Source organism: Andrena cerasifolii, chromosome 9, assembly GCF_050908995.1.
Source record: "Andrena cerasifolii isolate SP2316 chromosome 9, iyAndCera1_principal, whole genome shotgun sequence".
Classification (NCBI taxonomy): domain Eukaryota; kingdom Metazoa; phylum Arthropoda; class Insecta; order Hymenoptera; family Andrenidae; genus Andrena; species Andrena cerasifolii.
This window is the reverse complement of record NC_135126.1, coordinates 1619773-1646273: the sequence shown is the minus strand read 5'-3', so window position 1 is coordinate 1646273 and position 26501 is coordinate 1619773. Positions and strand designations below refer to the sequence as shown.

General features: G+C 41.1%; 1 protein-coding gene across 7 annotated transcripts in view; it reads right to left on the bottom strand.

Annotated features, from left to right (window-relative positions):
- LOC143372791 (uncharacterized) overlaps nucleotides 1–26501 on the bottom strand; it is an 82904-nt gene that overhangs the window by 7583 nt on the left and 48820 nt on the right. For 2 of the 7 annotated variants that reach the window (XM_076819326.1, XM_076819325.1), the window contains exons 3-10: nucleotides 17318–18710; nucleotides 16322–17046; nucleotides 15444–15500; nucleotides 11084–12463; nucleotides 9912–10067; nucleotides 3478–7179; nucleotides 701–874; nucleotides 494–574 (exon numbers count right to left, since the gene is read on the bottom strand). In XM_076819326.1, the coding sequence (XP_076675441.1) occupies nucleotides 494–574; nucleotides 701–874; nucleotides 3478–7179; nucleotides 9912–10067; nucleotides 11084–12463; nucleotides 15444–15500; nucleotides 16322–17046; nucleotides 17318–18710 (7668 nt within the window). The remainder of the gene's footprint in view (nucleotides 1–493; nucleotides 575–700; nucleotides 875–3477; nucleotides 7180–9911; nucleotides 10068–11083; nucleotides 12464–15443; nucleotides 15501–16321; nucleotides 17047–17317; nucleotides 18711–26501) is intronic. The other 5 variants (XM_076819331.1, XM_076819329.1, XM_076819328.1 and 2 more) reach the window with 5 other exon arrangements.

The following is a 26501-nucleotide window of genomic DNA, read 5'->3' as shown; positions in this document are numbered from 1 at the left end:
TTACGTGGCAATGTAGAGTTAACAGTTGAATACTCAAATGCTGTGAAACTTAAGGGTACATTCTGGTGTGATCCCTCCAAAATGTAGGATTTTTGTTTAAAGAAAACTGTAACAGATAAGGTAAAAAGTCTCTTTGGTATTGATTTATACATATTTTAGAATGATACAATATTTTTTCTAATGCATAATCTTGAATAAATAGCAATAACTCTGACGGTGATAAAAAAACGTGTAGATAAAAACAAAATAACTAATTCACGAATTTCAAGATTACATCAGACAAAATGCAACGAAACAAAATTGTTATCATCTTAAAATATGTATAAATGAATACCAAAATAAATGTTTACCCCATCTGTTACAGATTTCTTTAAAAAAAATTCTAAATTTTGGAAAGTATTATTCGAGAATGTGCCGTTAGAGTAGATGTTTTGATAAGCAAACAACCAACCGAAGGATTCCCGAAAAGTTTGATAAAGTGTGTGTCACTTACGGCTACTGAATTTATATTTACACTGACAACGCGCGGGTTAGTGGTAGGAGCCCCATCGGTCCAATAGTTGACGAACTTGTCCTGAAAGATTCGACATTGGTTTCTTTTCTCATTTTTGTGCTCTCCCTCGCGGAGATACGTTCGAGCGCTGAAAGGATCAGCCACATCGTTGTTGTAAATCATGTTCTGTCTCTCTTGCTTTCTTACCTGTCCGATGTACACGGAGCTGCGTTGACCTCCGGCCTCTTTCGTCCTGGTGGCCTCGTCCCTCTCTCGATCTTGGACGATACGACCGCCCTGCGAATCGGTCGGCGGTCGACCGGCAATCACAGGCATTACATTCGACGTTGTCCCCATTTGCGCACTCGCCGGTCTATTGCTCTAAACAGCACGAAATCATTCAAATTCTTCAAACTGGCATGGAATTGCGTCACATTATGACAGCGCTACACGAGATCGCTTGACAGTGAATACTTGATCCATTGTTCGGGCACGTTTCGAAGGAAACCAAGGGAAACGCAGCAAAGAAATGCAGTGGTGGTCAACAGAATTACAGAACTTTAGGTAATCGAGGAGTTGAAATGGTGAACGATGTAAGTGCCAGTAGTTAAAATATTCAGTAGAAACAAAAAACGCATGTCTGTTCATTTTGTTACCTACGTCGTTTATCACTCCTTTATCTCAACTTGAGCAATTGTCGCTATGGACTTTCAGCGTATACCACCTTTACAGATTTAGAGGGAAATCTGAGGAAATCACTTTCATCGTTTTTCACCACAGCGAAATTGAGACTTACGATTTTAGCTCTAGCTTGCGATAGCCCTAACAGTTGGAATACATTATTATAGCACTTGTAACTTTTGCTACTGTATTTTGCATGGAATTCACATCTTTCTCCACTAAAACAATTATTTTTCCTTTTTTTGGCACTTGCATCGTTTACCATTTCAACTCCTCAATGGTGTAAATTCTTTTTCTACTAAATACAGAAATTATGTCTTTCTTTGTTGGCTACATGAATAATGTACGCAATTATATGCAAGTAATTAAATTTTTGGAACTTCTTTTTGTGCTTTTAATATTGGATGTCGAAGTGTCAGAGATATTTTACTTGTATATTGAGAAATGAATAAAGAACAATAGATCAGTGTTTCACTGCACTCCACGGGGCACGGTAGATCGACTGTTGGGACTAGAGGACGAACGATGTATTTATTCAATCCTATATTAAAGAGTTTATCGAATACCACTTATAAGTTTATAGAATATTAATCACTCTATTTTCTGTGTTTATCTGTTCGATTTATATCTGATATGCTTTTAAACGCAGAATTAAAATTGGAGCTTCAGATGCATCTGAAGTTACAAACGATAATATCAAACGCAATATGCCTCGGGTTTAAATAAAAAAAGTGCGTTTCAAAGTGCACGGTGCATGACAATAATAAACATGTGACGTATACGTGTAAAAATTATTTACATCAAATTTACAGTGGAAGTATGTACAGTTGAAGTGGGCATTTGATAAATTCTTACACCCGGAGAAACTAAATCGACATAGATAAGAAGAAAAAAAAATGAAAAGAAAGAAGGTATTCAAAAAGTGCCGCGATTCTTACTACAGAATGGAGTGAACAATACAATTAATAATCACGGCACTGAAAAATTAGATTATTATTATACCAAAGAAACTACTTCAACGAAACCAAAAGCGTTAAAAAAGAAGCAAGTACACTGTGTCATTGTGAGCACAAAATTCGACAACACAAACGTATAATGTTGTGACTGAACATAAAAATAATTAAATATACACATAAGGTAAATGGCCCCATTACCGAACATCTAAACATATAATTGTTTAATACACGAATGTAGTTTTAATAATTTAATATGAAATGAATTATGGAGAACATTCGATTTGATATTGAATAAACCGATTTTTATAATCCATGAATTATGAAATTAAGAATCTTAGAAATTACGCGCGTTACAATTAAGCGAGACATGAAATTTTCATGAATTTTGTGTGTGTAAGGTACTCTTTCGAGGTGGAAACTTGTAGGGTATATTGAAGTTTTCTTGATTCTGGTAAATCACATGTCTCATTAAATACGTACGTGTGTATGTCATTTTTTGACCAATGAAAAATGACTGTGCACCTTCATCAAAACCACAGTAATATCGTAACGAGAAAAAGTGGATAAACAACGGAATAAAATGTTTTCCAGTTTTCTGCGCGAAGTGTACCAGTACCAAATAAATCACGCAAGTAGTAACACTCAGTATATGATCAGACATAGATCAATAGTTATAAACGCGTCTAACGTCCCTTTCGAATTGAGTTACAAATATACCTCCAGTAAATAGAAACGTGACATTTTAATATTGTATATTATATTGCAATACATTATTTCGAAAATTCATTGCTTTCTTTTTGCAACGAAAACTGAAATCTTTCCGTCCTCACAAATTCTCCATTATGATTTTATTATGTGATTTTGACTGTACAGTCATTTCATTAGTAAAACAAATGCGCTACAAATATAAGTGTTTAAACACATATGTTACCATTGTCATGAAACCAAGATAATCTGCACCGTATATCTGCTCAAATCATGAACAGTAAATAGATCAAAAGTACCATAAACTGCAATCTCCTACCTCTTTGCTTATTTATCCATTGCTACTCTACGAACAAAAAATAAAAACACACAGTCTATTACGGCAGCAAGGTCTCTAATTAGGACCATTTACCTGCTGCACTACATATGTATTCCTACGAAATAAATTAAGAAATTAAATGACCATTCATTTTTCAAACTCCCCACGAATTGTCAAGTTCCCCAAGGAATCGTGCAACAATGACACAGTTGAAAGATCGAATGTGTACGAAGCGAGAAAACGTCTCGTTGCGAGGTAATTTTCTCGAGCGGAAACCGACGCACGGCTAACGATCGATGATGAACAGGTGGAATAAGAGATACCATTTCGTTGGTGCTCGGGACGCTAGCAGGGGTACCAAGGGGCCCCGTGAGATCGGGTCCACCTCCATTGGGGCCGACGATCGCGTTACCAGTAAGGCCAAGATCAACGGTGCCGGGGCTTTGGACGTTTCTCATCGGGTCAGCGACGGGTCTACGGTTATTATCGTACACCGGCCCTTGATACTGATTGTAAGTGCCTTGGTTAGCCTGGTTATAATACGGTCTGGGCGGTGGCCTGTTAGTGGTAGTGGTAGTGCTAAGTGAGAACACAACCTCGACCGGGCTCCTAGGTGGATCCGGTATTATCGTTCCGTTCGGGAATTTCCGGACCAGCCTGCCGTCCGGGAAGATACCGAATATCACGTACGGGCTGTCCACGTTCCTGGCATCGATCAGATTGTCCTCTGGTCGCTTCCTAACGATCGTCTTGTTGGGATAAATCCCGTAGATCAAGTAATCGCGCAGAGGAGCTTTAGTGGTGGAGCTTAGACTGAAACGCGGGGCTGGTGTCAGTCTGATACCACCGAATCGACCGAGATACGGTGTCGTGGGAACCTCAGGAGCTGGACTGCTGGTTGGTCCCATTGTAGTTGGCATCGTCGTCCCAGGTGTCGTTTGGGCTGGCATAGTCGTCGACTCGGCAGCAGCAGTTGTACCTACTGGTGTACTGCTCATGGTTCCATTCGTCGCACCTTCCCCAGCACTAGTCCTTCCAGGTGAAACCGTTGTCGTCCCATCGGCAGCTTCGGTTGACACCAGGTTCTCGTTTATGTCAAGGGTAGTGACTGGCATCTGAACTGTGGTTTCGGACATCGCTGTGACAGTGACGACGTCCATTCTCGCTGACTCTGTCGTCGCCTGAGGCGATGTTGTCCTCTCGCTAGGAGGGGGCCCAGTGCTCGTCGATGTCGTCGTTTCTGTCGCGGTCGTCGGCGTCATTCTCGTCGTCGTCTCGACCGAAGATGATGTGGTTGTAATGACAGAGGACTGGGGAGGCGACGTGGTAGGGGGGTTGCTGGATGAAACGGAGGAGGACTCTGTGATAATGGGGGTAGTGATCTCGGTCGTTTGGCCGATTCCCGAACCTGCCGTCCTTTGGGCGGTTGCTGATGTTGTATCCTGGAAACGGGCAACAACAGTTGGAGTTTCGTTCTCGAGGTTTGGGGTTGTTTGGGGTATGTTTGCCGTTTCACCAGGCGTATTAGTAGTGATATCCATGGCGGACACTGTACTGGATGTTAGAAGGGACTGGTTAGTAGTAGCCTCCGTCACATCCATCGAATTAACATCCAGCGACGCCGTGGTGGTTGGTGTGGTTGTTTCAAAGGTTTCGCTACCAACAGCTTGGGTGGTGAGAGGTGCTAGCTCCGTCACAGATTCGGTTGCTAGGTTAGTCGCTACGTTTTGAGCTACCTCTGTAGTTGGCACCACCGTGGTCTGTTCAATGCTCAATGTGGAGGATGCTGGTGGTGTAGTGGCGGCTATATTTACACGGGATAGGATAGTTTCGGGGACCGTGGACACTGTTGTTATTTGAGGCTGGTCAGTGCTAGTGTTCATCATAGGCTGTGCTGCTACTGTTGTGGGATTAGTGACTTGTACCGTGGTTTCTGCGGATTCAGTGGCCGCTTCTGTGGTTTGTCCAAACGGTGCTTGAGTCTCGGTCGTCGTGATTGTGTTAGATGACATTAAGTCGTAGGTATTAGTGGTTAGTTCGAAATTTGCGGCGGTTATGACTGTCGTTTCTGAGCTTTGTGTGGTTGTCTGAGATGGAGTCGTTGTGTCGAGGCTTGTTTCAGAATTGGACGATATTCTATTCGAAAGTGCCACTTGTGGCCCAGTTTCTGTCGTGAATGAAAGAGTAGTCGTTTCCACGCTTTGAGCAAGGGGTGCTAACTGTGTGGTTTTATTTGTTCGCAGAACCTCCACTTCATTGTCAGCTACGCTACTTTGTGAAGTTGTTGTGGGCGTGTCAGAAGAAGTTTCTGTAGGCAAACCAGTTGTAGCGAGGTCTACGGAATCCACCTCGTTCTGGGATGGATCAACAGAGGGAGTAGTTAATTCTGGCATAGCTACGGTGGTTGATGTTGACTCTACGCTTTCTGTTGTAACATCTGGGGGAATCGATGACGATTCTGCAGCTTGTGTCGTGCCCAACTGCTCGTCTACCCCATTCTCCACTATATTCCCTAAGCTAGAGCTAGTGTCTGAATTTCGAACAGGTGTGGATTGTTCAGTCTCGTTTATCTCCTCCGAAAGGAGGGTCTTGGCAATCGTCATCAATTCAGTTAGTAAAGTGTCGTTGCTAGAATTGACCATCGACATAATTGTTTGGTCAGTATTCGAAACTGCTTGTGTTGTTGTTGGTGGTGCTGTAGTGGTTGTAACTGAGTTTATATCGTCCTGCGTATTTGCTTCTTGAGTGGATACCATTTCGTTAGATTGGTCGGTTGCAGTCGTAGGTAATGGTGTGGTAACTGAACCTACTGCGCTTCCCGTGGTCATTTCTTCAGCTATTCTTAAACCCGCTTGATCCGTTGCGACTGGCAAGGTAGCCGTTCCCACTTCCCCTCGAACAGTCGTTGTCTCCGCCTCCTTCAACTGTGCTAGAGCCTCCAAACTGTTGTTCACACTTGCATCCGATATTATGTTCGACATCTCAGTTGTAGGAGATATCGTCGTTAAATCCTGCCCCGATGTCGTGGTTGGCACTGTCGTGCTCAAGGACGCCTGCAGTCGAGACAGAATATCCTGCGCAAAATCTATCAACCTGCTTCGAACCGTGGACGTAGGTACCGTCGTGGTTGTCTCTACGTCGATGATATTATTCGATGCTGCTTCAGTCGTGGGAGCATCTGTTGAGTTAACGTCAGCTTGGGTCGAAGTTCCTTCAGCAGTCTGTATAGTGTTACTCTCAGGACTTTCGGATGTGTTGATACTCGTGGCATCGGTGGTAGGTAGAGTCGACGTCTCTGTTGAACTTGGCAGGCTTTGAGTCGTCGTAACGGGGGCGTCAGTGCTGGCAATCGTGGAAGGTTCCGAGGAACTCGTGGGAATCTGATCTGCCGGGACAGTGGTCGTCCCTGCAGCGGGGTTCTGGTTGTTGTCTATCCTCGAGGAAACCTGAACGTCCGCTGGACCTCCAACGTTCGCTGTCGTTGTTTCTGTGTCTCTTGGAGGTGATTCTGTACTGGCTTGTTCAGGCATGGACACTGAACCGGCAGTTGTGGATGTTTGTTCGGTGGTGGAGGATGATTCTGTACTTGTGGAGGCTTGTTCGGTATTGGAAGAAGATACTTGTTCGGTAGTGGAGGGCGGTTCGGTACTCGTGGAGGCTTGTTCAGTCGACGAAGGGTTTTCAGGGGCTCCTGTGGCAACCATGGGGGCAGAGGTCTCCGTCTCCTCGGGCAAACTCGGGGTCAGTGTGATATCTTGAATAGTGGTTGTGTCTGGGGTCTGTGGGCTCGTGGTTGCTACAGTGGGGCTTGTGGTGTCATTGTTAGGATTATTGCTGATGCCGTTAGCGACAGTGGCGTTAGAGTCTACCTGGGGGACCACGCCAACTTGCTCCTGTCGCTGTACACCTGAGTTTCCCTGTAACTGTTCGTTCCTCACGCTGGCCGACTCCAACGCGTGATAGAGGGTCAAGAATCTTGGCTCGCCAGGACTTGACACATCGATCGGCGGTGCCGAACCAGAGTTCTAGAATCAGAAATTTAGTGCGTGCTGGGTGCTGTACATTAAATGGTGCCGAGTGGGTCTGAAACCAGTGACTTCGCTCTATGTACAGTCTCTGGAGTTGCCGGTGCATTGATAATCAATTAATCCATTAATCGGTGTATTTACATGAGCACAATAAAGACAATTTACGTAAAGTACGTGGTTTTCGTTCTTGGTGCTTGGAAATGTAGCCCTCTTTCATGAATAGGCAGCAGAGGTAAATTACTTTGACGCGCGGCAGTTGTATGTTAATTTAAGTGATCCTATCCGATTAAACGAACTCATAATTGAGTGAGCATACACCATCTCTTGGTAGAGGCACGAACTAGCCAAGGAACTGGAGAAACCGAGGTTGCTTTAATATACCAAGAAACACGGGTATTAGCAAAAGTAGTAGCGACCCAGAAACTCGTTCCTCGAGGGATCGCTGATATAGGCAATAGAGACTGGTTGCCCGCTCACTTTGATTTTTTCTTTTTCATCGGGATTTCTCACAGCTGTTAATCCTCTCTCACAGAGGTCTCCAGCGATACGTCTCTTAACAGATTGGAATGAGAATCGAATGGAAATGTAGCCCGAATTAGAGGCAATTTTAATTACTTTGAAAAATTATCAAGAATTCTGACAGCATAATATTCTAAGACACTATAAAATAAATCTTTAAAAATGGAATGCAAAATAGTGATAAAAAGGATACCGGCGTACATTTTGCAACTTCGATTAACGAAAGTGGACACTGTAAAAAGAGGTCAAGGGTCCATCGACAAAGGTACATTCGTGACCTTAAACAACAAACTCTTTTTCGTTCTTTTGCAACGATCTCGATCCATCCACATGCCCCAGATATAACATTAAGCCAATTTTAACGCATACACGTCACGCAGCATCCAGTTACTTTCACTCGTTACTGCTTGCAACATTCTGAATCAACAAATCACGAAAATGTACCCTTACGATCGGAATTCGCTCGTAAGAGAAAGTGAAGTCTCGTTACGCCAAACTTAAATAAAAGAATTGACTTCATCGAAGCATTCTAACGTTCCATTTATTATAATTTCACAAATTGTTTTTCATACATGCTTTGCGTATTTAAAAATGATTCGAGGGGCCTGACACTTAATACAATTAGTGAACTGCTCTGTTGCGAGGGCATTACAGTCTCATTCGATTTTAACATTTTGAATTAAATAATATCGTAATATCGTGAAAACGTTTCTCTTATAAAAGTTACAATTGAAGTTTCGAAAATTGATAATTCTTCCTCGGTACAGTTTCTTTACTTCTAATATTATTAACGGTTTCAACGAATTGTTTAAGACAACTGGCTAATGCTCACTCAACAACTGATTCTGCTCTATGTTCTTTCAAGTCGATACGCAATACAGTAATTCTGACAACGTTTGTAAAACATTTTAGGGCACGTTTGAAGGAGGACGAACAACTGCATGTCGCGTGCGATCCAAAAACCAGTACATTTATTACCAAAGTTATATATAATATTGTATAATACAATATACGTATTACGATGACAGCAATAACGTAAGTACCCTGTACACATTAGTATATGCATACCCAGAAACGAAAGTGCCACGAGACGGAAACTACAAAGGCATTAACGTTAATCACGAGATTAGTGGTTACGTTTTTTTATTCATTTTCTCGTATTACTTATAACCTTTTTTTTTATTAAATTCACTATGGAATTGTAACGATAATATCTGTTTGTCGTGCGAGAATTATTCGTAATAATCCATTATTGTACAACAGTAGTGTCAGTGTCAAGAATATCACGACACATTTGCTGCGAAATTAATGGAGAGCCCTATAAAAATTGTAAATAAAGATGGGGGAAAAGCTATATATGACAAGTATAATAATATTAATAATCCTTCAGGAACGGCGATTCACTAAAATATTGATAGAAAGAGAAATGATTAATAATTATTAATAGCACGTTTATCGAGATATAATTGAGGGGGTTAATTTAACGCAGATTATTCGTATCGATGTCATTAGGATCGAGATATCCGGATGTCGTCGTGATGACACCAACGTGATCGGTCCACGACGGTGGTGCGACAGCTTCGACCTTCTCGGCTATCTTCGTGGTGAAAACCTTTTAAGCACACAAAAAACGACCACACTGACTCACTGTGTTAGCTTTAACTTTCTTCTGCCACGTAACCTTACCTCCGTAATCATCGTCATGATCCATTTCTTTGGGATATAGCCTCTCTTTTTTTTTTTAAACGAATTTCTAATAACAAGGTTTGCTTCTTAGTCATCGTTTGTGGCGCAAAGTATTAATGCTTTAAATTATATTTTTACGCCATCCTAATTGATTGCGGATTAAGAGTAATCTGTTTCCTTATTTTTCTATTTAGTGAAGAATAAAACACAATCCAATATTTTACTATGTGTGTAGTAATGTTGGAATTTAATATTCGTGATTTATTTGTGTATACGACGATACGTCATACTCGAAGAAATTTTTAGGAATGAAAAAAGGTAGGCAACGAATCTCGTAGAAAATTATACTGTTTCGTCATAAATTTCTTATACCTATATGTGATCTGTTATAAATTAAACATATGTTCGTGGCTCATGAATACACTACGATGGTGACCACTCAAACGCTTTGACTCATTAACTGGCCACTGAATAGTTACAAGCAAATTTCATCTTAATAGTTATGAAAATTGTAACAATCCTACCTCTACTGGTGTAACCGGTGTGGTGGATGAACTGGTGATCGATGGCACAGTGGGTTGATAAATGTTGTTCTGCTTCCTAACAAATAACTCCGCGCCCTTATATCTGGCGCTGAATCGCGGGGGTGATCCAGTTGGTGTGATTCTGGGGGCTGAATTCTGCGCACAAACGAGATTCTTAATTACTCCAAAATTAAGTGTTAAAGTCGACAGGCAAACAGATTAATATTACACGATACATTCTATTCCAAGGAATATGGAAAAAGTTTGCTGGTCAACTCTAACACTTAATCTTTAAAATTAAAACTACTATTGCACCTTTAAAATACAACTGTTTTTTTTTAAATTTTTTTAATAAAAAAGTTAATTGCGAAGATAAGAGAATAAATTTCTTATTCCTTTACTCGAATGTTCAAATAATTTCGCACGCAGATGTGTAACATTTACTCCACAACAAATAAAAACAGAAATTTCTCCAAATAACATCTGCGATCTAGAAATTAAGCAGCAGAAAATTTCTTTCAGGGTACATTCTCGTGTAATCCCCACAAAAATTTAGGATTTTTTTAAAGAAAACTGTAATACATAGGGTGAAAAGTCTTTTTAGTATTGATGTATACATATTTTAAGATGATAACAATTTTTTTGGGGGTTTTTTCTCCGATGCAATCTTGAATAAATAGCTATAACTCTGACAGTGATAAAAACGGTGTACATAAAACAAAAGAACTAATTTACGGATTTTAAAAATTCTTTTGTGTTTCTTTTCGTAAATGAACACTATCGTATTACCAAGTTTCATAAATTTTGGTCCACTCAATTTGAGTTTAGTCAGCATAAAAATTAAGGGTTTCAGGGTACTTTTACTAAAACACGTACCAATCATCGAATTCTCATTATTCTGCAGTAACTATTGGTATTACCACCGTCAGAGTTATAACTATATATTCAAGATTTCATCAGAGAAAAAAACAAAAAATTTGTTTCCACATCTTAAAATATGTATAAATCTATACCAAAAATACTTTGCACCTTATCTGTTACAGTGTTCTTTCCAAAAAATCCTAAATTTTTCAAGAAATTACAAATATTTCAAGTCCATCACATACACACAATTATTCCTTCCAAATAGCACCATCATCCATGAAAATAAATTTACACCGATGAATATTTACCGCGTTATTAACGTTGCTGTAAGCTCCAGAGAACACGGGCGTCTTGTTACCAAGGGAACTAAGTAGTGGTGCCACTGTGCTCCGCAGTTGCTCCAGCAGCGTGGCACTTCCGTTCAGAACTACAGTTCTAGTAGGATTGAAGATGTTCGTATTGCCAGTGTCGCCATTGCTGCTGCCGGTAATACCTGGCGTCTGCTCGGTCGTATCGTTCGCGATCTTCAGGTTCACCTGTGGTTCCTGCGGTACCGATCGAGGGGACGGCGTCGAGTTCTTCAGCGTGGCGTGGTACCTTGTCGATCGGGGAGTGATGGCGACTCCTGCACCGTCGACCTTGGTGGTGGTCTGGACCAAGGTCGTCGGCACCTCCGAATGCCTGCGGTAGGTCGAGGTTCTAGGTCGGAACTCTAGCTTCTTCGTCTGCGTCACTGGTCCATCCGTCGTTGTGACCTTGACCTTGTCATCCACAGACTTCACCGCAGACTTCTTCCTCGAGTATCTGCTGATAGCCGATGGTACCTTCGTAGTAACTACCTGCTGATACCCTTCCTTATCCTCCACAGACTTCTCCTTCGTTCGTTTGCTGTATCGAGGCCTGAACGTGGGTTTGGTAACACCATCGGCGAACTTAGGTTTCTTGGTGACACCTTCTTCTTGCGCTGTCTGCGACTTCCTCTGCGTTCCATTCTGCTCAATCGACTGCGTAGGTGTGTAAGACTTCTTCGGGGTCGTCGTCTCGGACTGCTCAGCTGTCGTGGACTGTCCGTGTGCTTTACCGCTACGCGACTGGTATATGTAAGATTTCTTCGGTTTAAACGTAGTAACGGAGTAACCGTTCTCGCGGGCCGACGGTTGCTCCTCGTCTTTGAGCTTCTTGCCGCCGCGAAGAGCTGCCAGGCGAATTCTCGTTGTGTCGACGGTGGTCGCCGACACCTCTTCCGCGGAAACGGTGCTGACAGAGGGGTTTGTTGACGCGTACGGTTTCGTCGTCTCTTCTACGGCAGCTCTCTCCTCGACCGAGATCGAAGTGACCATTCTCTCAGAGATGACTCGTCCTTTCTTCCCATTGTACGGTCTACTGGTGACCTTAGGAGTGCCCTCGGGACCTTTCCCCGACCTAGAGAGCTTCGAGGCTCTACCATCCTCTTGAGAATTCTCTACGGAACCCCTGCGCTCTCCAGCGCCAGGCTTGACGAACTTGGCGACCTTGCTGGTTCCGGCCACCGCCGACGCACCGGTTGCTTTCGGTTTGCTGAAAGAGGAGGCCGTGGTTGCGTCGAGATCATTCTCCTCGATGTTCAACTCTGGCTTCACTAACCTCCTAGCCAGCTCCAGCTTCATCCTCGACCTCTCGGCGAAGAGAGCGGACGTGGACTTTTTCACCTGAAAGGGTCGTTCAAACAGCTCCGTTTTAGGATAGTGGGAAACCGCCGCCGAGACAGAAGCCGGCTCCGGAAGCTCGAGCGGGGACTCTGTTAGTGCGCCACGGCCCCGGCGACATCTCCATCGACAGGAGGAGGCGTTCTCAAGGTCGCGCGTTAACCGTACACACGCGAATAACAGCAGTTCGATTACGGGGAGACATATCGCGGCGCTGATCGTTTCCTACATGAAGAACAGAAGCCTGAGGAAGCGCAGAAACGAGGCGATCCATGCTGCCATTTGGCTCGTAACGAGCTCAAGCCACGATTTCACTGTAGCCGAGAACAACTGAAAGTTTTAATCACTGTTATCAGGTGCGCAAGGACGTTGCGCGCGGACGGATGAAGAAAGAGGAAGATGGTGATTCACGACCAAGTGGACGAGACCGGTGAAGACGGTGACATGGAAAACTAATCGACGTAACAAGGCGTCGAGGCTGCTCAAGCGTTCTCTATTAATCGTGCTACGATGGCTATTCTACTATGAGACCATCTGGCGTTACCATGAAGAAAAAAAAAAAAGATTATGTACATGGCCAACTATTCGACCGTCTTTCAAGCGTCGATCAAGCGATTAGCTGCGGTGAAGGGTGACATAGTTGGGTTTTGTACGGGATCAACAGTTGCGAAAATCATTTTGTGGGTCCTGGCAAATCAAGAATGCTGGGAGACTTTGTGATAAATTTTGAAAGAGAATCTTGCTTATAACACCCCTTGAATCTTGTTTTTAACCTGGGCTATGGCTTTAATAGCGAATGGTGCAAGAGTAACGGGAATTGCTCTTTGGATGAATTAATTTCTAATGAAATAAAGGATAAATCTGTAAGTTAAGTGAATTTACTGTCATTAGAGGGGTTTAAAAACAGCTCTACTGGGGGAAGTTGATCTAGTTTCGAAAAGAACTTGCGCAACGATTTACTTGAAACCTGTTATCAACGATCTTTTGTCTCTACTAGTGATCTTTATCCGAAGGGAACAAATCCTCGCCACGAAATCAATCTCGATGTAATTACAAGGCGGAAAGCCATTTATTTCGACGTAATTTCGACCAGAGATAAAATGTGTCGCCACCAAAGGCAGAGTCTATTGTGAAAAATCACCTTTCCCTTAGTTCTCATTTCCTTTTCAATGCGTCGACTTTCATTGCTGTTTCCTTCCACCTCGAATGCCATTCTGATTGCCCAATCTATCACTAAACTTCTACCACTTTAACACCAAGGATGAATTATTAATTACGCGTCAATTAAAAAATTTATCACTAGCTATAAATACTGAAACGTGATATTTAAGTACATCGACAGTTGTCAGAGAAACACACATATCCAACCTGCGTGGAACACCTCTTTCGAGGCGTGGAACCCAATCAACGCCCCAAATTAAGACGACCAAAGTGGCTGTTGAGGGAATAAATAAGAAGAACGTATTACGGCCAGGTAAGCCAAAGAAACCTTCACTTTCTCCGCTGAGATTCCAAAACAAAAGGAACGAACGAAACCCGAAAACCAGTTTACGAACTGTGCCTTGCGTGCCAGCTCATAACTGGGTCTTCTTGATAAATGGGGCACGCTTAAACTGTATGAAATCTCTCGGGACAAACACTTCGAACTTTAAAAATATCCGTGGACAAGCTGTTTGGACCTTGAGAGAACTCCTCGTCGAGGATTCGTCGCTCCTCGTGTTAGGGTATCGTTCAATCCAGTCGTGTTTGGAGGTGGACGATATCATCGAAGCTGCTGGATCACGATGATGTACCCAGATCATTAAGCGTTCGATCCTTAAAAATCATCCAAATGGCGTGGATCTCATGTTTCACCAACCACCAGCAAAGCTTTCCTTTCGTACACGGTTTTCATTGTTAATCGCGCGTCATTGCCCAGTCTCGATTGGTTGTCAATGACGTTACAAGCAACGATTACGTTTTATGACTGGCAGCCTTCACCCAACTCAATTGGCAATTACATTATCAAAGTTTCAAACGTGTCGTTACTAAATAGTTACATGGAAATTAACTCCGACCGTGGTGTATAAATTCTGATAACTTTTTCACCTTTCAGTTTTTGAAAATTAAGAAACAAATACCTGTATATAGGCGATGCCTATAGCAAGGACTATCTGTGTCGTTTACTATCTTATACAGCATTCAGGTGTCTCGACATACGAAAATAAATTCGAGTTGGCTCGCGTTTGAAGCAAGGAGTATCGATAAGACAGGTCAAGCGCTCCGGTCGGAAGATGATCGAGGGAAGTGCGATTGATGGCTGCTAAGAAACGAGCAGGTATGCACGTGTCCTAAAAGCTCGTGGAAAGCTGAGTTTGCAACGTATCGGTGGCGGGAAGGGTACACAAAAGCGATCGCGTGATACAAAGATTGTCTGCACTCTTACGCGTCGCAATCCTGTGGCATTAATCAACGTTAAGGGGTTCATGACTAAACTTTGCTCCGTCAAAAAGACGTTTCTTGAAGCTGCGGTATCGAGGTCGTCAGGCTCAAACGCCTTCGAGTTGCCCCTCGAACGGCGACCAAAGATATTCTCCTGCTGATCCTACACGAATTTTTACGACTTCAAAATTGCAAGGTACTGATTCCTAAACGATAGAAGTGACTCCAGGTCTCTTCGGAGGTAAAAGGAGTAAATTGCAAATCGTGTGTTCTAATGTTATCGTGCATGCTGATTAAGTTCGTTCGGGGTTAGAGAATAATTGTACGTGTTTCTTTCAGTCGCGTCGCGTACGTTGCTTAATGTTACCATCTCTCGGCTACTTTGCAACAACGGTGTCAACGTCAGTGATTATGTCTACGTGTTAAGTATTGTTCAAATGTAAAGCTGTTGGTTTGTTGAACTAGAATAGAAGCATGGAAATGTTATGTACTCATTAATATTAGATAGAGAAACTTATTCCGATGCTGTAAGCTGAGTTTTAAGTGCACTCTGGACTCTTACCTCCACGGGTGATCTAGACGTAGTTTTCGGGGCTGGTGTTTTCACGTTCGTATTCTTCTGAAATGACACTTCTTGATTAGTAAAGGTAGCGCTTCTGTATTAACGTTTTATTCGCCGACGATGCGGGAATTATTCATGTTAACTTTTCTCAGACGTGAATTAATGGCACGTGTGACAAGAATTATTAACACTGATGCTTAGATGCGACAGAATTTAAGCCTGTTTGCAAAGGTTAAATGCTAACAAAGAACTTTGCTATGCAAAAGTCAACAACATAATATAAACCAAGAAAATATACCTATATAGTAAAGGAACAAATGCAAATGTAAAGCATGAAACACCGCTACGCTAATCAGCCATTTTTTAATCTTAATCAACAGACTAATTAAGCGCAGACATCGTAACTGTTATAAGACAAATTTTAAAAGTTATGGTGTGAGAGTTAATATCTATAATTAAATGATAATGGTTACGTATAACAATTATCGATGACGGAAATTTAATTTTGTTTACCAGTAACGAATATAAATGACCGGATTTTCTTTTTGGTTTATTAACATTAGTGATAATTAGTATTCACTCACAACATGAAACCAAATTAATTATAAAACTTATACAGGGCTCTTCTACAGAAACACCTGTAGCATATACTCATATAAGAAAGTCATTAAAATATGAATTTGACTTTAAAAAAAAAACTCTAACTGTACTGTGCAACTACTTATATGCACACAAATACATAATGGCACCAAAGCAACTTCGCTCTAAACGTTACGACTATTCAGCTCGTCCCAATTCCACAGAACACCGTGAGCAAATCTTCCCCGCAATTTTCCCTACAAAGCACAATTGAAATTAAATTAAATCTTGGAACTCACCAACTGAGACAGTCTCGCCTTAAATTCAGGTGGATAATTGTCGCTCTCCTGAGGCTCCGTTGACCCCTTTCCAGATCCAAAAGTTCTTGCCTTGTCAAAGGTCTTGTTACCCCTCCTAAAACTCTTCGTCGTTATTCCAGCCACCGTTGTGCTTTCTTCCGTGCCTGTCTGTTGCTTCTTGAAGCTTCTTCTCGTGGTAGTCGTGGAACTTTCTATTGTCGTTACAACTTCGGTGCTCGTTAATTGTTCGCTGGGCGGGATCACCTCGTTCGTTTGATCCTTTGGCGAAGGGACTATCGTCTTCGGTAGAGTCTCCGAATGGTTCACGTGAGCTGGTCGCCTTCTGAGGGTCCACCCTGGATTCCCGTGATATTGCGAATCATTTTTCGCCGCTGTAGGTTTCCTGGAATCTCCTGCGCTCGGCGGCCCTTCTGGTGAAAGTTTTCGACCTCTGAATCCTAGTCCATGATTGAAGAAGTCCTCCTTTGGCTGCTTTCTTCCTTGACTCGCTCCCCCTCTGCCCCTTCCTCTGTTTCGTCCAGACCCTTCAGACGCCACAGTGGTAGTCGATGGTCTTGCTGTTGTTGCTGCTGTTCGTGGATTCGCAGTGGTCGACGCCACGGTCGCTGATCCTACGGTGGTACTCGTAATTTCGGTTTCGGTAGAGGTGGTTGCTATTTCGTTGGAGACTGTTGTATCTGACGCAGTGGTTGTAGTGACATCTACTGCGCACATAGTAAAAATTACATTAGGTAAAACATTGGTTAGCTTTCAAGCAATTAAATTGAATCAATCATTCTAATATATCTACATATTTCCTTAACTTCAAGTTAGGGAAAAGTTGCATCAATGGGTCTACGTTCAGTGGTCACTTTCTGTCAATCTTTATAAATATTTTAAGCTACTAAATTCCAAAGTATTAATGTACTATGCAACATTACGTTACTAATCTGACTCTCCGCGTGTTTTAAACAATTAAAAGAATTTTCTATTTACCCGAAGCAAGGCTAGACGCCAAAGGTGTCGTAGGTTCCACCCTCGATCTGCTTCTAGATCTTCCACGGACATCTTGATCCTGCCCACGATTTTCACCAGCCCTTGATCCAGCTTCAAGAACCCTCGATCTTCTATCCGCAGAATTCCTGTCCCCAGTTGATTTACGTTTGAAATCTCGCTCCACCGTACCAGTGGGCGCGGACTTTGCACCATTTTCAAAGTTCCTTCCTCTGGATCTAGACCGTGATTCATTCGCGGAGCTCTTCTTTGTGTCTGCACCTCTGGAACGATCTCTGGAGACAGTGTTTCTTCTCGAGCTAACAGCCTGCTCACTGGCTTCCGTCGTGGTGTAATTATTGAATTTAGAAGATCCTCTCCGAGAACTGCTCCTCGAAGCAGAGCCAGTAGACTCAGAATCACTGGACCGTCCGCGACTCTTCGATCTCTCCAATCCTATTCTTCCATTAGCTCTGGATGATTCCTTGGTGTCTGATCTCCTACCAGCGTCTATCGACGAATGCCTCTGAGAAGGTACGCTGAAGCTGGTCGTTGCGTCCACTGTGGGGTTCTCTGTGCCCTCGACTGCCAACGGAATGTCGACTCTGACACTCTCAGACTCTGAGAGAACACTATCTTGACCCCTGCGATTGATAGCGTTGTTCTCCCTGTTGTTCACTTTCGATCTACTCGATCTGTCTCTGTCGATCCTTTCTGCCGTCGATCTGCCTCTCCCTTCGGCCCTTCTAAACCCAACGGTAGTCGCCTCCACGCCTTCGAACTTCTTTTTATTGAATCTTCTCGAAGTTGGTACTTGCGTCTTGAGTTCTGTAGTCGAGTAAGTCGTTTGGATCTTTCTTCCAGTGCGAGATCTCGAAGATTCCGTGGTGGCCACGAAAACTGACGGCCCTTTATTGCCCAGCCTCTCGCTAATAGAATTATTGAACTTTCTGTGGAGGGTTCTTCGAGTGACCTCTTTCTGTGCACCAGACGCGAGATTTTGCTCGGTGTCTTTTGATTCTGCTGCCTCTTTGTTTTCTGGAGAGTATCCCTTGCCGTTTCTCCTATTTATTGCTGGCTCCAGCTTTTTTATTTCCTCGGCACCGTCGGCTGAGAAGTTCCTTCTTGGATCACTAGCTGGCTCTGTTACTGCGGGGACGCCGTTTCTCTCGGTCGTTGTTATTGTTCTGAAGTTTGGACGTTTGTTCCCCTCTGAATTGAGCGAATGCTTCGAACTGGCTTCTCCATTATGCCTCTCGAAATTCGACGATCTGTCTCTAGTCGATCTGAGTGTTGAAAGTGGCGAGATTGGTGTGGCTGTCGCCTCTTCTGGAGATTTAGAATTATACCTCAGAGTGCCGCGATCTTTAACGCTATGCGATTTGTGATCGTCGACCTGGAATTGAAACAAAGTATTATACGAACATGAAATTATTTTTCATACTCCTGTTGTATTATTCCATCGACAAATAATTGTAAGTTGATCAGAATTAATCTATAATCTTGATAATATTAGTTCTATTCGAGTAGAATTCTTGTGGAAGAAAGAGAAAATTCATTTATTTATTAAAGAGTAGTTTCAATTCATTTAGTTTTATAAAATGTATATATTTTAAGAACAGTACCTAATTCTGATAAATTTACACATAATATCAGTACAATATTCGATGTTTTAAAGTCACTGATATGTTCATAACATTTAATTTTTCTGTTTAAATCAATTAATAATACTTTTTGCAGCCCCAATAGAGATTTAAGGAAATTGGTAAAACAATTTCAAAATACATGCAAGATTTCGCAATGCCAATTTTATTTTTCGCTGCAGGACCGTGTCTATAAGGTGTTGCGAAATTCCCAATGTCAACCGCTATGGTATCTTTTTTTCGGCATAAGGTTTCTTTTCATGACCGCAAGCAGCCTGCTTCTAAACTTAACCCAGATAACCCAATTACTTCCATGAATTCCGTGCAACATTCATGGTAATCCAGCTCTGAATGCATTCACTTAGTTTGATATAAATCACACGGTACCTTCGTCTTTCGTTCGAATTTTTAAGGAATTGATTGACACAGTATAACATATAGGTAATTATTGAAAAATATATTGTGCATACTATCTCCCGTAGTACAAGTATTTCAAAGGAATTGCACACACAGAACTTCTGGGTCAGAACCTCGAATAAATTACAGAAGAATTTCCATATGTTTAAAAACAAAAAATCTGGATCTACAGATCCTTTTTAAACCTTTTTAAAGACTTGAGGACAGCACAAAAAATGTATTCAATTCACGAAGGACACGAAGTCCAATCCACTTGAACTATTCCCCCTCTTGCGCCGTTCGCGTCGCTTAAGCGCATTGTAATCGCGTTGCGCTGATATGTCACGGCGATTTGATTGAATAAATTACACGTTTAGACAATGGCGGTTAACGCTGCATTCGAGACCGGTAATCGCACATGCTCGAAAAGCAGCTTAAGTAAATCACCTCCAAGGGGAAAGATCCATTCAGAAACACTCCACTTTCGACTTCATTCGAGCATTCAAATTTATTCAAATGTATGCGCTACATAATCCACTTCTTCGACAATTAATTCCGTAAGAGGCGTCACGAAGACAGGGAACAAATAATAAATTGCTGATTAACATTCCTGTCAGATTCTCCTTCATTCACTTATACGGGCAGTCCTTAAGGGGATAGTGGACTATTGGATATGTAAAATCGTTAGTTTCTTTGACGCTAAATTACTTTGATACCAAATAATCGTTATGCTTTTCACAATCTATTGTGGGCACGACTGCGGGTAATTGTAACAGAAAAAATCGCCGGAATGTATAACGTTGTCAAACTTATTAACCTTTAGAACACCGACTTTTTTAAAAAAAATAGTAGTCTTCAGTTTCCAAAAATTGATATATATATATATATATATATATCAATTTTTGTGCAGAATTAGACGACTTGCACAGAGCTCCAAAAGGGGCTTTTAAAAGCTTTCTTCATGACATGCTTGACAAGTAGTGATGCTTCACTGGCGCAGGTGATTCCAGTTGTTTGACTTATCAGAACGAAAAATCCAAACGGATTCTTGATCAGTGTAACTGTCGCTATCGCCTGGACTACAATTTAATGATTTATCTTCAAAATTAACAAGATGACGGACCAAAATAGCAAAAACAAAAAAGGCCAGAAAACATTTTTTTGTAAGGCAACGTAAGAAATAATTGATGACCTCGCTCTCCTAAAAGCCTTACGCAATCTAAGGACAACCCCGTACTTTCTCGCAGTTTTATCAAGCGTTTGAACAGCAGATTAATTAATTCAGAGAGCCCAACTTAAGGGGACCATCCGGTCTAAAGCCCAAAAAGATAGGTGATCGTTAGGAATTAATTAAAGGAAAACTACTATATATAAATTAATGGGATTTTTTGCATTGTATTAAGGATATCTTAAATTATAGAAATATATTTTTTGTTTTATAATTAATCATTGCAGACGGCACTGGGGACTCGTTAAAGTCAAGGCGTCAAAAAATTGATACAAATCGGTGGGACCTGTATCTCCAAAAGTTATGACCCGATTCGACTGAAACCTTTTTTATTTTGAAGAATATACTTCTGGCTTGGGCGGAAAGCAGAAAGAATTTCAAAAATGACATTTTATTAGAAAACAACGACACTCGAAGTTTGAAATCAATTTTCCCTATAGTTTTCATCCTTTCAACGACTTAGAAAATTATAAATTTTCAATTTTTATATTTTTTTCTTATATCCCCCTAGCCAGAAGTATATTCTTCAAAATACAAAAAGGTTCAGTCGAATCGGATAATAACTTTTGGAAATACAGGTCCCAGCGTTTTGAGAGCACTGTTTCAAGAAAAGCGCGTTTAACCGCATTTGCCGCTACTCAAATGCCTATAACTTCGGGAATCTTACGAATTTCAACAAACCCTTTTAAACACGTATTCCTAAAATGTTGAACATTCGAAAAATGAAATAAAAAAATCGACTTTTAGACCGGAACCTCCCCTTAAGATGCATCTGAATGCAACGGTTCCCATTGCTTACTTCCATAATACGAACATACATGAACAGACTTTTTATCAGCATTTTTAATGTATGAATGCAATCAGTACTCCTCTTCCAAGTGTTTAAAAGATATCCAGTATCATCGTAGGAGTAGTAGCCCTATCTGTGGCGTGACAGGTGAACTCTAATGATACATTGATCGAAAGTAATTAGTGCAAGAATGAAGGGAACTTTGTGCTACAAGAGAAAAGTCGTGTCACGTAACGACGTTGGGGAACGCCGCGAACGAACGTGGCGTCGATGTAATGGAATTAAGTTCTGTAAGGCCCTAACAGATAATTACGATGTCGATCGAATAGAACGAGAAAACGAGCGCACTTTCTGCTTCGCGTGTGCCACATCGTTCGCCGGAAGCGCGATCCAACGAGCAAAAGGACACCATCAACTTTCCATGAATCGGTATCTGTGAGAGGTGGATGATAAAATAGAAAGATAAACGCCTGACAGATTATTACTGCATCAGGAAGGGATCGGACGAAGAGATTCGTGGACAGAGCACTTAAAGTGAAAGCATCGCGATTGTTAAATGTGTGGAAAAATTTGTTGGTTTAATGTTTGTTTTCAAATTTTATTCCTACACGATATTACTCGTTCAATTGTGAAATATTAAATGGCGGTTTGTCTTATGATGTTTGCCTCGTAGGTGCTCTGCCCTCCTCAGTTAAACTGTCCTATCTAGCATTTTTTCATTTTTCGAGATATGTTGAAATATTTGAAGTTCCACACGTCTTTTACCTTTTAAGCAAAGGTAGAAAACTCTACGTGCTTCGTAAAGATTTATAAACAGTATAATGTATTTAACCTAACTGATTTCCAAATGGTTATAATATCCTATCTAAAACAATTAATCAATTGGTACGGTAATAATACATCACCTACCGGTACACCTATTACAAAAAATTATATTAGGCTGTTACGAAATAATGACAACATGTTTTAATTTAAATGAAGGAGAATAAGGACGGTACAAAGTAAATGATAAAACTTCAGTTTCCTCGGTTGTTTCAAAATGTTACATAGGACATTTTAACTAAAGAGGGCAGTGCTGTGGTTAATTTATTGTGCTTTAAATAATCTGCTGCATTAAAGCTTGTATTTAACATGAAACCTGAAGGCGCATTTGCTTTTTATAAATGTTCATGGCAAGAATTATTGTGTTATCAGCTGATCAGACTTTTACGAAACAAATTGCATAGTATTCAGTCCACATAAAGTATATTTTGATCAATTTTAAAGTTTCGAAGAATTATTAATCTGAAAAAAATTCTAGGTCCAGATAAGCAAAATTTTATTCTAATATTCCATGGCTATTTCACAGACTTTATCTGTTGAGCATTAATTATTGCAATTTTCTCACAGTCCACAAGATATTTCAGATTCATTATTCCATTAAGACACTCGATATAGATTAACAATATAAGAATCAATTGCGAAAGTATTTTAAACATTTAAACTAATACTAAGGAATAAGCATCCTTAAAGATGCAAAGACGAAACCTTTGAGTCGATCGTATCCTAATCAGGATTGTTACGAAAAAGATTTAACGACATCGATCACTCACAAATTATACCTTACGAAACCGCGAAAGAATAACTAATTAGACAATTACTCAGAGGAGTCGCGATTAACGCGAATAATAGTAACAACGCTGGATGAATAGATCGACTGATCGTTGATGGCTGACAATAGCTAATGAACCTTACTAAGCAACGTTCCATCGTTAAAGCAGGTAACCGATACTCATCTTAAATTATGGTGCTTCCGTGTCCATCGACAAGAAACGACGTTAAATCAGATTCAGGATTGCATTAGCCACTGGCCAGTAACTGCATCCAATTACGAATCGGTCGATTAATTCGTTGAAGGTAAACGAATTCGATGACCTATTATATTTCGAACAATTACCAGCGTGTCGTTTATCGTTTTATTAAACGAACAACATGAAAAATTGTATATTACTCCGATGGTTTAAACACGAAGAGCAACTTCATTCTGCGGAATCTATGCTTATATTTCGATTAAACTGGAATTCAGGTGGACTGGAAAGTTCACGAATGCGTAAACTTTCAACCCAATTTAATCACCAGGTGATGGAAGTGTCCATCTGCTTCTCGTTGTTACGTGATCGCATTCCACGAGGGCGGATTAAGCAGACGTGTTTACCAATGATTTCTTCAAATTGGACCAAGACTCGGTTCTACACGGTGTGCCTCGGTGTTCCAGTTTCGTTTATCTTTATCCGCCCAAGAGACACACGTAGAATCGACGCCGCTGAAAGTAAAAGTCGGTGTTTCACGTCACGTTACCTAGTCAAGCATGCAGCCGAAGTCGACCAGCCTTAAAACATGCCTCGCTGAACGGCTTGGGTTAACTACTGTAAATTCAACTGCAAAATAACGTCCCCGCGGAGTTTCCCAAGAAACGGTTCCTTTTTGCCGGTGTTTTGTCACTGCCGTGGCTGGGAACCAAGTAGAACAAATCGAAAACGCTGCGCCCGAGTGCTATCGACGTCTTTCCCTACGCGAGAGAGTGTATCGGCGAGGAAGACTCTCGCGGATAGTAGAAAGAAGACTCGTCGGTCCCTTCACTGCACCGTGAAAGGAATTTCTAATCGAGGGAACTGATAACAAGAGAGATAGATCTTCATAACCGTGGCTGCAATTTCAAAATGGACTTTGAAACGTCTGTCTGATCCTTCCTAGCCATTTTCCACTGTGGTTTTACGAAAATATTAAAACGCACTTTATGTATGTTAAATACTAGCGTTCCCCGTTTCGGCTTCGCCCGAGATATTAGCATGACGGATTCATGTTTATTAGATTTAATATCTTTTAAGGAAATTAAGTATTTGGGAAAAAAAGCTTAATTTATTTATAATATTTCGGAAAATTTGGGAGATTTATTTTCCGTCCAGCGCAACACATACCAGGCGCTTCTTCGTTCCATGTTAACCATTAGAGGGCTGGGCTGGCCACTATAGTGGCCACCTAAAAATTTAGATACTTTGCCGGACGTTTTGGTGGCATATATGCATAAATTTTAAGTAAATAAAATTTACAATTTCAGTGAAAAAATCCCGACCCTCTAAGGGTTAATAACGCGTTTTTTAGACATGCTACATAGCCTATGTCCGTCCTAGAGTATCCAGGAATAACGTGTTAAAATTTTAGGAAGATCGGTTCGATAGGTCTTGACATTTGCGCGAACATAAAAATCTGCTCTCTCTTTATATAATAGTATAGATAGATAATATCATTTTTGTCAAATGTCCAGTTATCATAGTTTGAACCGCATTGGAACACTGTACACCTTGTTATGCGATAAGATTCTGATCCCCTGAAAGATCGTCGAGATAACTAGGTAAGTTCTGTTGACAGAGTTTTTGTAGAAAATAATCTAAGAATCGCAGCACAATCGCATAACTGATATTCATAGCTTAAAGTACTTTTGTTCTAATATAAATTTGGAAAAAACCATTTAAGGTACAGTACCACTTATATACATTAACAAATCTTTTGGAATAATAACTATTAAATTTAGAATAAAAACAACGCTAGGTAATCTATAGGAAATAGAAAACTGTAATAAATATTAAGTTCATTATTTAATTTTAAACAGAATATGTGCTACACTGCGTTCCATATAAGAGCGTACCAACGACCCTACCGATTTGCGACAGATCTGCGCAGCTCCCACGGATCTGACACACGCGATTGGTCGTAGCAATTTCGCGATTGGTCGTAGCACTTTCCCTGCCGGTTTACCTCCAGTGTATCCCTGCGCGAGACGAGTATGTTCTAATGTGGAACGCAGTGCAGCGCTTATCACTTGTGCCCCCGTATTCCGTATGGAATTCCCCTCCTTTTCCGCTAAAAAAGTGATTCTCTATTTTTTTGGCACTTACACCGTTTACCGTTTCAACTGCGCAATTGCGAGAAATGTTGCAAATTTATTTAAGGAAGCAGCGGACTGCCGGTTTACTACCAATCAACAGTGTATCCCTGCGCGAAACGAGTATGCTCTAATGTGGAACGCAGTGTATATCAGAATCGAATTCATATCTCATATTTCCCCACTCGAAAATAAATTTTACAAAACTAATTGCACCCAATGCCCGCCCCTATCCTAAAAATCTACCGTCGATTGGACATTGCCGTAAAACGAAACGGAATACGTTCTCTGAAACCTTTGTGAATGCTAGTCGAGGGTTTGTGCTAGTCAAGTCGCAGTTTCTGCTGAAAAATCGTGAAGCGCGTAGGACAATTATCATTGGGAATAATACCAGGATATTAGCATTGCTGCCTACGACGCAATTACGACTGTGCTCGATTTCGAAACGCCAAACAACGCTTTTCTCTGTTTGACACAACTTAGTCAGAACGCAGCCAGATCGAATCTGCATGCTGCCGTGCATATTCGCGAAAAATTTCATCTGGCTGGCAACAGTGAGAGGTTAACTCAATACCTTCCACCGGGATTGTTATCAGAACCATCTGATCGTTGGGAAAATTATCGAGTACCTGCTGGTGTGCAGTCGCATTGCGTTCACCTCAATTCCGAAACAAGGAACTTTATTCGATCCCCAAGGTCGGGACGTTGCAAAGTTTCCGCGTGTCGCCGCGCACTTTTCCCACCTATCTCTTGTAACAAAAGCTCCGCGGTGTGGCGAACATTTATACCTGGGGTCGAATGAAACTGTTAAAATTTTCAATTAATCAGGGAATAGCTGTAATTGTATGATTATTATCTTTTCCGTTCGGAGAAAACTGTTGTAAAATTTAATGTGTTAACTGAAACTTTTATTCCATACATTCTTGTGTATTTAAGCAACTTTTATTTTCTTGAAAGTGCTAACAGAAAATTATAGTTAAAAAGGAACGTTCGTTCTGCTCTGAAAAAATTAAATTTGTGAATGCAGATTTCCTGAAAATGTTGCAGGGTAAATAGATCCGAAGTTGAAACCTAAAACCGTTCGGTGAAAATAATTATATAAAAATAGCAAAGTTTTATTAATCGAACATAAAATAACTGTTCAAAGTGAATTCTTACGACAGAGTTAAAGTGTTATTGTACCACGTTAACTTAAAACAGAAAAGAAA